The 17,216-nt window shown below is 39.8% G+C and overlaps 1 protein-coding gene across 1 annotated transcript; it reads right to left on the reverse strand.

The window, feature by feature from the left end:
- Window positions 1-4,697: 4,697 nt before the first annotated feature.
- On the reverse strand, window positions 4,698-16,053 carry WNT16 (Wnt family member 16). The gene is made up of 4 exons (XM_006202230.3): window positions 15,633-16,053; window positions 15,201-15,442; window positions 13,111-13,397; window positions 4,698-6,473 (listed from the first exon to the last, which is right to left on the reverse strand). The coding sequence occupies exons 1-4, from the start codon at window positions 15,725-15,727 to the stop codon at window positions 6,009-6,011; spliced, it is 1,089 nt and encodes a 362-aa protein (XP_006202292.1). The 5' UTR covers window positions 15,728-16,053; the 3' UTR covers window positions 4,698-6,008.
- Window positions 16,054-17,216: the final 1,163 nt, after the last annotated feature.

The following is a 17,216-nucleotide window of genomic DNA, read 5'->3' on the forward strand; positions in this document are numbered from 1 at the left end:
TGCACTGGCCCCGGATGACTTTCCGTTCTCCCTCAGGGAGGGGACCTGAGGGTTAAGATCAGTACATGAGCTGGTACCTCACCTCCTACAGAAATCTGAAACTTTTGGCCTGGGAATGGGGTTGAAAGCCAATTCTTGTGGAACTGTTAACACCTTGCAAGGAAGTGTTAAAATCCCTTTATGAAAATACCGTGGAGACGGTTCCCTCTCACCCCACAGCCCTGGGAGTGTGGGATGTGGGCGTAGTTACAGGAGCTGCGGCCATGGAAATTTTGAGATTATAGTCCCTATATTTAGTCAACAAATTTTAAAGTGCCGTTTCTCAAGAAATGATCAATTGAGCATTTGGGGGAAGAAAAAGCGTTTGAGCCAGCAGAAGAGAGAATTTTTTCCTCAGAAATGTATCTTTCAGCTTGTAAAAGTGTTCAGCCTGTATCCATTAAACAGGGGACATGTTAAAGAGGATTTATCACACTGACTTTTCCAGTTTTTCCATTTTGCTGTTGTACCACATGATATTTCTTGCCTGCTTGCCATAGACCCTTGTGAGGATCAAAAATGAGTTGTTTGCCAGGGAGTTGGAGATCAAGCAATTAAAATGCAACATTTTATGTCAATTATACCTCAGTAGAGCTGGGGAAAAAAATCAGTACAACTGAAAAAAAATTTTTTTAATTCTTGAAAGTAGAGAGTATGTGCTAGAAAGAAATAGGTAATGTTGGCTTGTATTTTGTATATTTACACCCTTCCTTGGTTTATGAAGAGTTCGAGCTGTGTTTAAATATGCACTTAAATTTAGGGGTATTCTTCTTTTATCGAAGAGTAATTAGGGGCTGCCAGGGGCCCCACTTCCTTCTTCTTGGCTAAACATGGCCGGGTGGATATGGGCCATGGTCACGGACGGCTGTTCGTTACTGACGCGCAGAAGGGAAGGCTTCTTGGCCTCTTTGGAGGTGAATCGCTCCGGAAGGCAGCAGGCAGCCCTGAATCTCCCACTCTCCCCTGCTCTTCCAGTTCTTACACATGAATCAGATGCTTTCATTTATTCAGCAAATTTAGAAGTCACATATGAAACTTCAGTTTGTGTTGTTGGTCTACACTGCACTCCCTTTACAACCAGTGGGAAAGGCTGCCTTTTTCTAGCATGATGTTGTTGCAAGAGATTTTAATCGTGCAAGCCATGTCTTGTGGTTTTTCTCTGGATGTGAGTGTAAACCATTACCAATGGTAAATTTCACCCTTCTATTAAAAATAACACCTTATGGAACAGTTGGCTGTAAGTACAACAATCAAAAGGATGTAAGTGTTTATTTAATGTCACACTAAGTCAGTTTGATCCTCACCCCTAGTTATTTCCTTTTGGACTGGACGGTGAGGCTCTTGAAGCATAATCCAGCTGTTAGCCATGCTGGGATCTCAGGTGGCAGGCCGTTTAAATCACTTTGAGCTTAGAAACCAAGCGGCAGTGGATTTTAATTACCTTTCATGGTGAATTCTGAGACTTCAGTTCTCCCATCACCTCTGCCCTGCTTCTCAGCTGAACCCTGAAGGAACATCCTGGAATTGTCATTATATTTACAAATCCCCAAACCCTTCAAATGGGATACTGTAAACTCTGTGCTGACTGTTTTGATGCTGTGAGAGGCACAATAATGATATGATGGTTAAGGGCACGGTCTCTGAAGCCAGTCTGTTCCGTGTGGCCTGGGCCAGCTACTGACCTCACCATTACTCTGTTTCTATAAAAGGAGGACCACGATAGTGGTACCTACTTTATGAGGTTATCTTGAGGCTTAAGTGTCTTAATATATGTAATTTACTTAGAACAATACCTGGTACATGGTAAGTGCTATCTAAGTGTTTACTAATATTGTTTCCTTTTTCAGAGGAATTGAGTTTTGGGCATACCACCATGTTCCCTGTCATGCTGTGCCACCATTTGTCCTTCTCAGCTTACCTCATCATTCAAATGCAAGAAATGGATTGTCACATCTGGTCTATAGTGAAAATTGAAATTAAAAAAATTTAAAAATCAAGGCGTCTTAGCCAACTTTCCTTAGGAAAGTGTTTTCTTGAGGAGTATTCCTGATGCCTGGAGATATAATTTGAAGTTTTCTCCCCTCAAGTCAGCTAAGTGGATTATAGTGTTCTGGACAACTAACTGTCTTCTCCAAATAAGGGGTTCAGTTCTTTCGTATTGATGGCCTTTAGGAGGTAATGCAAAAAGTCTCTCACCAAACTGACAATAAATAACTATTTTGATGGAAAGCTTTTCTGGTTCCACATCTTAAGTAAAAACAAACATATCAGTACTGACAGTACTTCAGAAAATTAAAGTGTTAAGTATTAAAATATTTACTGTATCGGATGGTTACAGAGCTGCAAAATAGGGTCATAGCATCTAACTTACATAGTTCAATTATATTGTTATTCTTAATATAACTATCATATTCTTAAAAAAACAAACAAAAAACTATCATCCAGATCATGAATAAGGGAAATAATGCTGTTATTTATATTCAAACAAATTAAAGTGTTTTTGTGTTGTGTAAAGTATAACTATCAAGGAAATGCTTTAATTAGTCAACTTCTTATCCAGAGATTACAGATAACGCCATTGGATATGTTTTCTTGATCTCACTTCAGGATAATCATCACTGCTACTAACCATTGCCTCTATCAGGAGTTCCAAGTTTACAAAAGAGTTGAACTCCTAAACTGAAAATTAATACACTAGAGTGTAACTCCCCTCCCCTTCTAACATCGTAAAGGACGTTTAAACAAATCAAGGCACTTTGTACCCACAGTGATTGTCTGGCTGTGAGCCTGAGACATATGATACCAGAAAGCTGTTTCCTAAACACATCTCTGAAACTAAGGACTATCTGGCACAGAGGACCCTTTAGTGGTACCATAACACCCTGGTTTTTCTCAATGGACTCACCTCTTTCTTGTTCCCAAACTATGGGAGTTTGGTTGGAATGAACTCTAGTACCATTTCCCAGCATGAGTCTTGATTGCTTTAAAATGATCACTGGATTTATCATCCAAGCCCAAACCCCAGTGGCCATGGTGATTGGCTCCAGGATAGGCACAGTGACCAATCAGAGCCAGTGATGACCTTTGCCGGGAGTTCTGAGAAATAAAAGTTTTCCCTCTCTCCTGTGCGAACAATTAAAAAACAAATTTAAAAGAAGAAGAAGAAGAAGAAGAAGAAGAAGGAGGAGGAGGAGGAGAAGGGGGAAGGGGAGATGGTACGGGGTAGGGCAGGGGGAGGAGAAGGAGGAGAGGGACCTCTCCCTTTCCTTAGAATGAGCGGTAGGAGAATGTTAGATCTAGAGGGAATTGTGGCAGCCATGCTGCTGAGAAAAGCCAAGAGACTGGAGCTGGGAGTGGGGTGCTGGGGGTTAGCACAGAGACCCGTGGAGCCTGCAACAGAAGACAGCATGGCAGAGGCCAGGAGATGGAGAGACCTGAGCCCTGGGAACATAGTGTGAGCTTTTGGATCAAGCTTCACCTGAATCAGTCATAACTCTAGACTTTTCAGTTACTGAGTCAATACATTTCTTCTAATGTTTGTCAGTTGGGGTTGCATTTTTTGTTGCCTGCAACGTAAGGAGCCCTAAACAATGCAAGCACATAGCCTAGACTGGAAAGAAACGTTTGGGCCCCGGAACATGTATTTCCAGGAGCACCATGGTGGGACCTGTACCAGATGCGGAGTGGAAAGGAAACGGGCAGAAGCTGGGTTGTTGGCCAATAAAACAGTTGAGAAATTCAAGGATAGTTTCCACAGTGATGCCAGGGAGAAGGCAAAGAAGAACCCAGAGACACAGCAGCTTGGGAGCTGGGATTTCCTGCCCGGGCATGTCAGAGACGGGGCTGAATATTAATCAGGTATTTGTGATTTAGAGGCTGCCTGATTCTCACATTTGGTTGGTAAGATAATCGTGGAAAGTTTTCTAGTTGTTAGAAAAAAAAAATTGCTCATTAATGGAAACTACACTCTTCATCTTTTAAAAAAGAGTGCTTATTTTCAATGCAGCTAGAATAGATATGCTTTTCAAAAAATAGCATACACTTTTCAAAAAATAGCATAAGAGTAAGTGTCTGTCTTTCCGGTTGTTCTAATCAGTGAATGCTAAAGAATGGTAAATCTCTCTTTTAAATAAGCACACTATGTGTTCATTTGTCATTTTGGAATCTCTCGTTCAGTAAGGAATGATTTCGTTAAATGTTAAGGGTCACAGTTAAATGCTTAGCCTTGATTTTAATACTAGATCAGAGTCATTTTCCATGGTTAGCTCTTTTTCACAAATTATTGCTCTGCCTTGGTAAATAAAATTGAAAGGAAATAGAATGAGACCTGGGGGTCAGGTAAACATTTCTTTACCTTATGTTAAGGAAAAGAATATTCTTTCTTTGTCCATCCTGAACTTAGAAAATCTATTGTTTCTATAGAATACTGAAATATTTAACAATTCTTAGAAAAACATAGCATTTACATTAAAATACAACCTTAAATACAGCCCTGTAATTTTTGCCAGGAATCTTGTAAAGTATGATGAGTATACAAGCATGAATACTAAAACAAGAAAGACCATTCAACATTCATGTGGAAATGCAGCATTGAACAAAACATAATAAATATCCAGCCTCTCACATCCACAAATGAATAATTATTTTAGTTTAGATTCTTTTTTTTCCAGTTAAAACTTTTACTGTATAATTTATTACAATAACATTATAAGTGAAACATAACTAATTAAAAACAGAATCCAACTAATCTTCTGAAATCACATAATTATCAATATTTTGCAGCATAGTTTAATCTATAACATATAAAATTGCCACTTTGGCAAGAAATACACATCCATATAAGTAACTGTTCAGTGAACATCTTTCTCAATGTATAAAAAAAGTCAGAGTTAATAGTATAAAAGGAAACAGAAGCTAATATTATTTCTGAGATAATGTTATTGCCTTAGCCCTTGGGCTTTGGCAATAAATATCTTAAGTTTCAATATGTATCATATAACTTAAATACTGTATTTACAAAATATAAAAAAAAATTTAGCAAAATAGCATACAAAATACTGTCTTTACACATGTAAAGGGTGCTTTTCCTTACAATGTATGAAAGCCTTTTATATTTTTACCACCAATTTCCTCATATGCTTTCAGGATTCCTTCCTTCCCAAATACTTCAGAGCTGAGTTTTTAATAGTGGAAACTGGTCTCTGATGAAAGTGTGAAGCCAAAGATCAAAGACTGCTATATATCTTGCTGATATTTTTCTAGATAAATACTCCTGGTTGAAAGTCACTTAAAATCCAAATCATACATTTACTTTTTACATTTCGCGTCTTTCATTTTGTCACTAAACATCTCTAGCAAACAATTTTTATGGGCATTGTATCACCTTTGAAGGTTCGTTTTAATTGCCTTTCTTTTGAAATGAATGAAAGGATAATAGACACTCACCACTTCTGTTAAACTTGTCAACATCTTCTGTTTCTATGAGCAAACACTTAGTATGATTTCTTCGTAAAAAATACTGAGAGAATAAATGAGATTCATGTTTACTGCTCCTTGCTGCTGTAAGAGATGTCTTTTAAAAATGACTAATATCTACCCACCGCTACTGAGTTCCATAACTGAGTTCCACGGTCAAGGATTTTATCCTGAGAATGGACCAGGTCTCTCGACATGAAGGCTCTTTCCTGGTCTTTCTTGCTTAGGAGACAGGTTATCTTCCTTGTGTGTCAGTATATTCCCCAAACCACCAAAAGATGAACCCAAACGTTTTAAACTTTAGAATCCCAAGAATGCTCAGTGTGTGATTGATTGGACAACGATCAGGTAAAGGGACGGCAGAGAGAGGCCGGAGGATCTGGGAATTCCAAGGGGGGAGTCAAATCCCCCAGCCCTGCACAGGGGAGGCATGGTTCTCGGGGTTCTCCTGTTGTTCGTCACTGAGGACGCTCACCCACGGCTGGATGGAGTGGTCATTTGCAAGTGTGGACATCAGTCATGCTTTCACACCTCCTGCAGCGCACGTAGCAGCACCAGATAAACTTGCACTCGCATCTCTCCACGTGCCTGACCACGTGGGTGTTGTAGCCACGGCCACAGCAGAGGAGGTTGCAGCCGTCTGCACCCTCTGACGTGCGGTTGCACTCTCTGCCTTGAGTCCCTGGGATCCCTAGTTTCTTATCCTCTACACAGTAATTGGGAGACTTATTAACGTAGAGCAGATCATCCTTATGGATCGGTATTTTCCTCTGATCTTTTTCTCTTCTGTGCATTTTCCTCTTTATTTTTTCTGAGATTTGGATACTGTTTTCATATTTATCCTTCAACAGATGGCCAATTTTTTCAAAAGAAGACATGGTTTTCCAGCATGTTTTCACAGCACAGGAGCCAGAAACTCCATGACACCGGCAATCTAATGACATCAACTTGGCGACAGCCTGAAACCAACAGGAATCGCGTTAAACATCATTAACAAATTGTTTTACTCAACAGAAGCACGACTAACCTAATCACTTAACTCTGTGTCTGTTTCCTCCTGTAGAAAAACAATGGTTATAGACTTCAATAAAAATAAAGTAAAATAAATTGTTTCAAAAAAACGATGGTTTTGGACATAAAGGATCTTTTAGATTGCTTAGGGTTCAAATGTTTTGTCCTTCTGTTGACACTGCAGAGCCGTTTTGAGTCTATTTTAAAGTAGCATTCCAGCGTAACATTGTTATTAGAGATTATCTGCGGTAACAAAAGGGAACTACTTTTTTTCCCTAATCACTTGTTTAATTTTGGGTGTGAGAGGATGTTCGTGCATGCCTCCATGTTTGTGATACCATTTGTTTCAGTACCTTGCTACTCAGAGTGTGGTTCAGGGACCGGCAGAACCAGCATCACTTGTGAGAAATGCAGAATCTCGGGGTCCCCGCTCCAAAACTACCGGATCAGAATCTGCATTTTAATAAGATCCTCAGGTGTCTTGTATGAACATAGAAACGATCTGTGGAACTTTACAAATAACTGATGCTCAAACCCCTGAGATTCTGATTTAATTGGTCTGGGTTGAGTCCAGGCAATGATACTTCCACAAAACTGCTCAGATGATTTGGAAGGGCATCCAAGGATGAAATTGCTGAACTGAGGGTTCCCAGGTTTGATCGCTGTTAAAGTCAGTTACATTCACAGGGGGTTGGGGAGACAGGCTACCCCGGGTCACAGACCATATGAGAAATCCCGACTAATCAAAAAAAGAGGGTGCTGCAGAGTGTGATTGCTCCCACCAAATTCTTTCTCATTTCTAGAAAATTAATTCAAAACATATGTCCTATTCTGTATGGATCAGTAGCACCATACTAACATAGAAAAGGGATAATATTTATATGATTTTTCAATTCTAAGTGTGGAGTTAGTCTATCCAGGCTGAGGAATTAAATGAGATTATATACATCTATCTGTAAGAGTCCACTGCCTGACACACATTTAAGGTCTAAATAAATGCCCCCCCACCTTTCTCTGAAGAAGAAAGAGTTAAGATAAAATTTTAGATGGGGCAAAACCAATACAGAGATTTCAAGTTTTAGAGTTCTAATTTCTTACACACCAGGCTAGTCAGCATAACTTCCTTCAGTCCCCAGAGGATGGCAGAACAGATTAATATATCGTCAGGACTAACTGTAGAGTTGATGTCCTGTCAACATGTTGGATAAAATGAAAAAAGGATCTACCCATTCAATAGCTTAGAAATCATGTGTGTAATCTCACCAAAGAAAGGAAAACCCTACGGCTTAAATTCCACTTACAGTTCTTATCAAAACTCTAAAATGACAAGGGGTTTATACTTTGCTATTTTGTACCAAACCTGACATGTCAATGTTTGTGGAATGTTATGTTTCCTAACAAATTAAAGTTTCTGGACTATCTAAATGAGACAGAATATTCAAACAATTTATTATATGCGTAGTCTTGAATGACAGCATATGGTATTGATTTGTGTAATATTCAATAATTTTTATTCGTGTTTAAAATAATAAATGGAATAACATTTAAACACTGTTCTTTACAGAATACAGCACATGAGCTGTTTTTGAACTCATGGAACTAAGAAGCAAGTAGCTGTGTCTATTTCTTATTATTTCAGCCAAAAGTTATCTTTCAATGACATGAAAACAATTTATGAAGTATGGCACACAAGCTTATTTGGTTAGATTTATGGCATTTGACAGTCACAGCCTTCAATTCTTTAAAATGTCACCAGGCAAATAAATGCTCAAATTAACGAAAACTACTTACTTTTGTTCAGATTTTAAGTGCCTGAAAGACGTAAGAAGAAGAGAGCTCAACCAACGCTAGGTAACAACGAAACAAATTGTCCAAAGAGAGCCAAAAATCGAAGAATGTATGTTTACGTGTTTAAACCGCATCTACGTTCATTATAGTCATCACTTAGTGACTTAAAGCTGCATCTCACTCAGATTTTTGACTTAGAAGGTTTTTGTTTTATTAACTAGTTCAGACATCATGTATAATGTTACCAATTTGCAAAGCGTGGAGGACAGAATAGATGCTCACCGAACACTCATTAGTTTGTCCTGCTGACTTGAACAGTTCTAACTCATCCTCTATAGGTATAATCTGAATCAGGAGGACATGATGAAAAAAAATACCATCTTAAGCAAAAGAGTTCCTGCCTGGAAGTCGATGGTATTGGGAGATCGTGATGTGGCTGTGTTTTCCTCTAATTCCTCAGCCCACAACAGTGTTAGTCCACAAGAGCGACACACTACTGCACAGGTTTGAAGGATAACAGAGAAGACTGATGTTATAAGGAATATCACCTGCTGAATTCGTATCAGAATGTTGGGAAGATTTTCCTGCCATAGAAAACTAGAAACTTTTAAATACCTGGAGTTAACTAAACTTTCTAGAGAAGATATTAAGACATTTTATTCTATTATCTTTCAATTTCATTACATTTCTGTCTTTAATAAGAAAAGGAGTATTTTTATTATATATGTGAATACTATTCACATATATATATTCTAGGAGAGAAAGACAAGTGGATTCCTCCAAGGAAAAGCATCCCATTAACTTGACATGCAAGTTAAATGATTATACCCGTGTTACACTCAAGGAAGAAACTTGGACAAATAGGCATAAAATAAAACAATGCAATCACCACTAGGAGAATTTGGTGAGATACACAGCTCAAGGGGAGATAACATGCAGATACACACACACACACACACACACACACACAGTTTGATTCTGCAAAGCTTAGTGCTTCTCAGAGCACATTTTCATAAATTATTTTACTTAATTTAGTTTTGAAGGAAGAAATGCCTTGCATATCGTAGGTAGTCAATGAATATGTACTTGCTTATTATTCCAATTTTACAGAAAAATAAATAGCCTGGTTAAGACATTCGTCTTACGTAAGGAGAGTTGGTGATATATGATATAAATAAAGTCTTTTTATGCAGCAGAATAATTTTGCTAGAACGGAGAGAAATGAAAGTGGAAAATACAAGTATATTTAAGAAAATTGCATGAACACTCCAAAATAATATATCCTGGAGTTTTTCAGTTAGGATTCTTAATGAATGTCAAGTAGCCATTTTGAGCCGCAGTGATAGCACAATTTCTAACGAGAAAAGTAAGAGAATAGCAAGCGAATGAGTTGTGTGTGGTTATGAGAAAATTCCTTTCTCTACTTAGTTGAGTTGTTAAGGTTTATAACGATATTAACAGAGGAATGTTTTGTTAACTATTGCAAACAGATGTGCACATTTGGGTTTAATATTTTAAACTATGGGAGAGCAATTAGGAGCCTAGCATTTAATCTACTGGGCTCCTTGTGCTAAGTTTTGGTTTGATAAATTTTGGACGGAGTGAAATAGGAAAGATTTATCATTAATACTTAATGTGAAAATAGAAACTGCTTGAGAAGTGGTCTAAGGAGCGATTGGTTCCGCAGTTTTGACTCAGAGGTAACAGAACAGGCAGTGATTGTTTTCCAGTATATTGCTTTATCCAAACTTTACAGAAATGACCAAAAAAAAAAAAGTTGTTATTGGAACATTTTGTGACATTTCATTTTGTCAACTATCAGATGATCTGTTTAAGTTTTTATGAAAATGGTGACATAGGTTGAATGGCTGTATGTAGAATTTCTATTCCTCGGATTCATTTTGCCTCTTTTGATCCAAAAATATATTTGAACCTGCTGAAAAGCAGAACACTGATGTGTTGTTCAAGTACTTATAAATATTCTTGAAACAGGTCAATGAAATTTTGGGGTTGGGCCCATCCCACTTTTTTGAGTTACTCATCATAAAACAAATTATGGGGTAGGGAAACTTAAAAGTTTATGAGGTGGACATGGGAAGAATGGAAATATTTTAAGCACACCAAAAGAAATAGCCATAAATATTCCAAGTCACATTATTCCCAGCAGTACTGCCCCTGGAAGACATCACATCACTCTGTTAACCAATCACCATTCGGTAACATTATTCTTGGAGTCATAACTTTAGGAATGGTGTCAGAAACCAAGTGGGAATTAGAGTATTTAAGGTCAGCGGTTTGAAAATCATCTGTCCTGCTCACAGCACTACTAAGCGCCAGTACCCACATTTCTCTGAACACGTTCCTACATTTTGAGTTTGGGATTTTGAGACGAGGAAAATCGACTCAATTGAATGCAGACCTTGAACCTTACTCGGAAGAATATGCCTATTTGCTTAAAATCCTAATTGCCAATATTGAAAATGTGGTTGATCGTTCTTCCATGTTAGATAATACCTTGGAAACCTGTTTGATCTTTGTTGTTGTTGCGGTGGTGGTAGTGGGTTTTTTTTTTTTTTTTTAGCCACTAGTGGAAAGAAAAATATTAAAATGTTTTGGATTGTAATACTTCATGAGAAAAGACCAACAAAAACATCAGTTTAGTACCCTCAAAATATCCAGGTAATATTTTGTAATATTTTAAGTTTCCATCTAGACCAATGTGAATAAAAAAAGACTCAAGTAGAGAAAATGCTGAAATTTACATAGTGTGTATATGCCTACAGGCTGAATTTTTTTCTGCACAATCAGAATAATAGCAAAAACCTCAGTAATGTGAGGAGATTGTTTTATTGCCAACAGACAGTGTATGAAGATTGATGCTCAATAGTTCTGTTTTTAATAAATCAGAATATAATACTTGAAGATCAAAGTTAATAGTTTACAGAGGCAAATATTGCTACTTAATTGGAAAAAAGACACAAGACATAATAAAACTAAATAGCTGCCTAAAATTACTAATAAAAATACATTTTACAACACTGCAGGGCTTTTCACAAGTTTGCGGATAACTTGATTCAAAAGAATAAATCATAACATGAATTTCAAATTTTGTTTTCTGGTTCAGGTCTTTTTAATCTCTACCAAATTACTTAAAGAATGACTAAAGGAAATTTAAGGTCTAAACTGATAATAAACACTTATTTAATTGCTTTCTTGTTTTTTAAATATGTTAATTTGACTTGATGTTTTTCTTTAGTTTATCTTTAGAGTTTTGAAGAACATGTTAATTATATTTAATTTATTTTACATTACTATATGAGAAATAACAAAAATTCCTTTACTAGATTTTATGTAAATTGAAGTAAAAACTTATTTGTTTAATTTTTTTAATATAAAACTTCAAGGAGAAGAGACATGCCCATAACCGTGGTGTTAGCAAGAATTACTTCAGTAACTTTTAAAATTTCTAAGCAAAAATGTGAAAGTTTACATGGCTCTTGACTTTCCTATTTTCTAATTTTCAATTTTGAATCGATATTCAAATTTGAATTTGAAGTGTTACGGTCGGTGATATATTCATTGAATTTTCGCTCTTTGTATTTTAAACAGTGATTAAATAAAGAAAACCAGCTGAAACCTGCAACTATTCTGAGTGGGTTCCATTTATTCACTGTCCAAAAATGTAAAACAAATGCAACATATACTTTAAATATTCCTGAGAGATACCGCAACTCGTTTTAATTTACTGCAGGAGAATGTGGTAGATTGCAATGACTACTTTGGGACCATTTTAAGTTACTGGATAGTTACAATAATATAAGATATGTGGTGATATTCTCATCCTGAAAAGATTATTACAAAATAGAACAAATATATTCCTAAGAAAGGTTTTGACTGTTTTTGGAAAGTCACTATGAATTGCCAAGTAATTCAACTATATTGTAGAACTCAAACCTAACTGCGTCAATATTCATTAAGGGAAACATATGAAAGTTAAATGAAGCTATAAATCTCCTCTGATTTAAGAAAATTCAGTATAAAAAAGTGGAGTAAATTCATAAGAGGTTAATTAGATGGTGATTCTTCAAATTTTCCTCTCCCTAATTCTTTAATATACCTATACTTTAAAATATCTATATATTTAATATATCTCTAGCCTCTTTACATTTATCGGTATTTGTCAGTTTTTACAGTGAGTCTTCATTGCTTTATAATAAAATAACTACTTCCCTTAAATGAATTTTGTTTTACAAAAATATTGTGTGTTATCTAATGTATTCAAGAATGTCCACTAGAGAAACTGAGGACAAAACTGATAACTCCTTTAGTTGCCACTGCCAGCTAAAAATAGATTTTTAAACAATACTGAAAACTCAAATTTGAGAAAATGAAATTTGACGCAATCCCATTATAAAGGCAGATACTGTAGATCTTGTTCTGACTCTGCAACTAACCAGCTAAGTGGGTGGAACCAAATGACCCAACAGGCACTTATACATCCAATTTTATAACTGGTGTTTCAGGCACATGAAATATACAACCACAGATACATCTATAATTCAACTTCCATCAGTTGAAAATTTAAACTAAATCAATGTGGTTAGTACAGGCTTATGAAAGAATATATATGTATATTTGCACTTATATAATAAGCACACACATATACAACTTTACATATACATTTCCAGACTGCCAGTGTTTGTTTTTTAAACCATTTGGCCTCACAGATTGATCCGGAAGTGTAATCCTAGTGCTATTTAAAGAAACTGGATTTCTATTCCGTTTTCTAATACATACCTGCCTTCCAGCTTCATTGTTATGCAGGTTCATTGCTAATAGTACTTTGCTTTCTTTTCCGGTGGTGTTTCTGATGGGGAAATCTAGGAACTTTCTGCTGAACCACATGCCATACTGGACATCATCAGAGCAGCCCCCCCAGTGCCAGCCTTCACTCGCTGAGCCGCCGTTCTGCAAGGTGGTGTCACAGGAACACTCGGTCATGTTGCCTGCACTGCATGACCTGGTCACAGAATGAACCAGGCCTGCGGCCATCACAGCATAAATAAATGCAGTTTCCTTGGTGCCTAGAACAAAACATAAGTTGCTAAATGGAAGAGCCATACCATTCTCTGTTTATGTTCATAACAGAAACTCCTACTTGTCCTCTTATCAGGGAAGCAATTTTTCAGTTGCCTACAACGGATGCTTTAATGAGTACATATTTTGAAAGGACAAGTTCATATTGTTCTTACCTTTTTAAAAAAAGCAACATTGATTTTCAGTATGCTTTTCCTATGTCATAAATTTTCCTCATACCTTAAAATCACAGGTTCATTTTTAAAATTTGAAGTGTATGTTAGCACCCAACTCAGCACTTAATAGACAACAGAAGTCTGATAAATGCACGTTGAATTTAAAATCCCCTGCATGGATACCAATGCCCAACTGCCTTACTTTTCTCTTTAAATTTAAAATATGTTATCGCAAAACACAAGCTGAAAAACTTGATGTGACTTTTGTTTGTATAAAGAATACATGTCAGAATGCAAGTTAAAAGTATGCCAAGACCGTAGCAATTAGGAGGTAATTGTTACAGTTTACTTTCACATCAAAGATGGATTGTTTTAGGATAATGTGAATAACAATATTAATATGCAAATTAAATACTATATATATTCCTATATGCAGTATTATATCCTGACAGTAGTAAAGACAATGAAAGATAATTGAAATGTCATCAGAGGAAAAAGAATTGTTACAGAAAACTATTGAATATGGATTTAGCACACCTGCAAGAGTTTGAGCTAGAATCTTTGAAAATTAAAGACCCATTAAAACATTAATAAAATGGACTAGAAGGCACTCAGCAGGTATCTTTTTTCTTTGGCGGTGCTTAAATTGGAGTAGAAACCTTATTAGGCCGTTGTCCAATAGAACTTTTCAACAGCTGATGCCTTTGCATTTCAGCAACTGTGAACAACACATCCTCTTTTTCTTCCTTTTTTTTTTTTTTTTTCTTTCTGTCCTGCGGGGAGTCAGGACTCTTTCGGAAGGGTGTGCCGGCCAAAGCGCAGCGGGGCAAAAGCGATGCCTTGGCGGCGGTGAGTGGACGGACCCCGTGGGGAAGGGTCAAAGGTGGAGGGTGTACGGAAATGAACGTGAGAAACAACAACGAATCTTTCAACGCCAAGGTCCTGAAATTCTTTGAATCTGCTGATATCTCTCTACCTTTATCCTCACCGAGTCGCTAGGCACGTGGAGGTGGAACTTTGTTTTACAGCAGCTTCCCGCGCCGCGAGTATGCGCACAGGAGAGACAAGGCAGAAGCACAAGAACAGAGCGGAGAAGCAAAGCAGTCCTGCTCGAGTCAACCTCACGTGAGGCTGTCCAGGACAATCCCTTTAAATCGCCATTATTCCGTCTACCCGGTGCTCCGAGGAGCCAACCAACGTGGGGCTTCACTGCAATTAGCCACTTGTCCAGGGCTCGGTGCGCAGCAGAGCTGCTTAAATCAAAGCAGATGCACCAGCGGCATTCCCTGCTGCCGACATCATGTTTCTCCAGCTGGTCACCCACGTGGGGGGCGCTACGGGGTCCTAGGGGTCGGCGGGGTGGAGTGTCAGGAGTTTTTCTCCAACTCCAGCCCGGCGCCGCGGGAAGGAGGAAGAGCTACAGCTCCACGCTCCTTGCTCTGGAGCTGGGGAGTCAGCCCTCCAGGAGCGCACCTGCACCCGGGTCTGACTTCCGTCCTCCCTAATTCCCTTCCACTAAAGGACCTCTTTGGGGACTTAGAGAAAGACGGGGCCTCGCAAGCACTCTTTCTTCACAAGAATTGAAGGGCTTGTCGCCCTTCGTCCTGCGCCAGCCCCCACGGTCCCGGGACTCACCGCTGCTCAGCTCGTAGCCAAAGAGAGGGCTGGTGCCAGGCGGGGCGGTGGCGGTCACCAGACAGTTCCATCTCTCGTGTTTGAACTGGCTCCTGCACTCCTGAATACCCAGCCGGGCGCCCTCGCGGATGCTCGGCAGCAGGTACGGTTTCTTCTTGCACAGCTCCTTCTGGCGGCTGTTCAGCGGCAAGCTGGCGCAACCCAGCTTCTCCGGGACCCCAAAGGAGGCGATGCCCAACCACCTGTAAGACACGGCCTCCCCTAACGTGAGCCGCTGCCCTGCCCTCTTCCCCAATCCCAGACGTTTACCCGAAAATTAGGTCACGGCCCTAGGGTCCCCGCCTCTCCTTCTCTGCTTCAGCTGAAAGTTCTCGGAGGCTGGGCACCCCTTTTGCCACAAACCCCGTGCGCCCCTGCTGCCGCTATACTCACATCCAGTTTCCCTGGGCTCCGCAAGGGAACAGCGCGAGCAGGGCTGCCCACAGCGCGCACAGGCGGGACAGTCCCAGGAGCGCGGCTCTGTCCATGGCCCCCGCATGGAGTCCCCCAGCCACAGCCACTCCTCTTCGGCCCTCCCCAGCCAGAAGCCCACCAGACCAGAGGTCAGTTCCCCAGCACCAAGCTGTCCCTTGCACCCTTTCTCCCCGCAGACAACGTAAAAAGAAGGCCAGCCGTGGTAGGGGCTCTCAGCTGCCTTCTCCTCGCTTGCTGGGAGTAGGGTGAGGAGGTGGAGAAAGTAGTTTGGGGCCCTCCTACAACGCCGAGGTGGAGAGGTGCAGGGGATGCGGGAGCGTCCCTCGCATTCCAAGGTGAGAAACTTCTGTTGCTGTAGCTCTGTCTCCATCGCCCCTGGACTCTCCTCCCATCTCCTCCCCTTGGCCGCGCCTGGAGCCTGATTGGCCCAGCGGCGGCCCCGCATCTCATCATCCCGGGACCTCGGGCTCCCATTGGCTGAGAGCGGGCTCCGCGGGGGGCGCTAGGGCCCGCTGCTCCCGGACGGCGCGCCCGGATCCTGCCCCTGACCTTTCCTCCTGTCACTGGCTTCTGAGAGCGGGTCTCTGCCAGAGGGGTATTGATTCAATCCAGAGACTGATAGGGGTGCTTCTCCCTTAGCAGCCCTGGGTGAAGGCGTGGGTTGAATGGGCGATGTTTGAGTTCCACCCACTCTGGTCGCATCTGGAGTAATCTGGGTGGAGTGGCTGGAAAATCTCACTGCCTGTTTCTTTCCTCTCCGTCTCCTCACAGGAGAATAATCTTTTTGAGTCAGAGTTGGTACCAAACAAATTGACCTTTCAACACCCTGTTTGAGGTCTCAACGTGTCTGGAGACTTTATAGAATGGGTGAATTACTGCGAAGGTTGCGATCGCCATCCTCTGTGCAGACATTTACTTCTTTGGAAAGGGACGATTCCAGGCTAGCATCTCATCTACCATGTTTAAATTGTATTATGTGATTTTTTTTTCGTTTTCTGGGTTTGTCTTATTTTCTGCAGTCCTTGAGAGCACTGTCAGAAGAGAGAGGGAAGAGAAAGAATGAGAGAGAGAGAGTGAAACTAGCCTTCTCTGCGATCCACATTATGTCTTTCTTGGAGACCTTGGACAGGGCTACACACTGAAGACAGATTTTAAAAATTTACTTATGAAAAACCTACTGTGTGTCCAGTACTGTGGGAATCTATAAAGACAAGATCCCTTCCCTTTAGGGCACAAACCAGCCAAGGAGACAAGTCTAAAACAAAATAATTCAAGATTATCACTAAGGGAAAGTATAGAGTCCAGTGAGATACTCTTAAGAGCCAAAGAGTTTGGAAGCAGGAGAATGTTCTGCTACCTGGCAGTTTAGGAAGGTTAGTAAACCAGGGTTTTCCAGAAGCTCCCTTGGGAGAACTCTGAAGGCAGGTGGGCCATGCTTAAAGCCCTGTCTCACCTAAGTGGTGCCGGGAAATGTTTCTGAGAGGTCTCCTCAGAGGACTTCACAAGTGTTAGCAGATTCTCAGGGTGAGAATACCAGCTTTG

The sequence above is a fragment of the Vicugna pacos genome, chromosome 7 (genome assembly GCF_048564905.1).
Source record: "Vicugna pacos chromosome 7, VicPac4, whole genome shotgun sequence".
NCBI lineage: Eukaryota > Metazoa > Chordata > Mammalia > Artiodactyla > Camelidae > Vicugna > Vicugna pacos.

Coding starts and splice junctions, on each gene's coding strand:
- WNT16 (XM_006202230.3), bottom strand. CDS start 15,727: ATGGACAGAGCCGCGCTCCTGGGACTGTCCCGCCTGTGCGCGCTGTGG. Junction 13,398..15,200: donor TGGCTACGAGCTGAGCAGCG/GTGAGTCCCGGG, acceptor GTTTTGTTCTAG/GCACCAAGGAAACTGCATTT. Junction 6,474..13,110: donor ACAATGAAGCTGGAAGGCAG/GTATGTATTAGA, acceptor TGTTGGTTTCAG/GCTGTCGCCAAGTTGATGTC.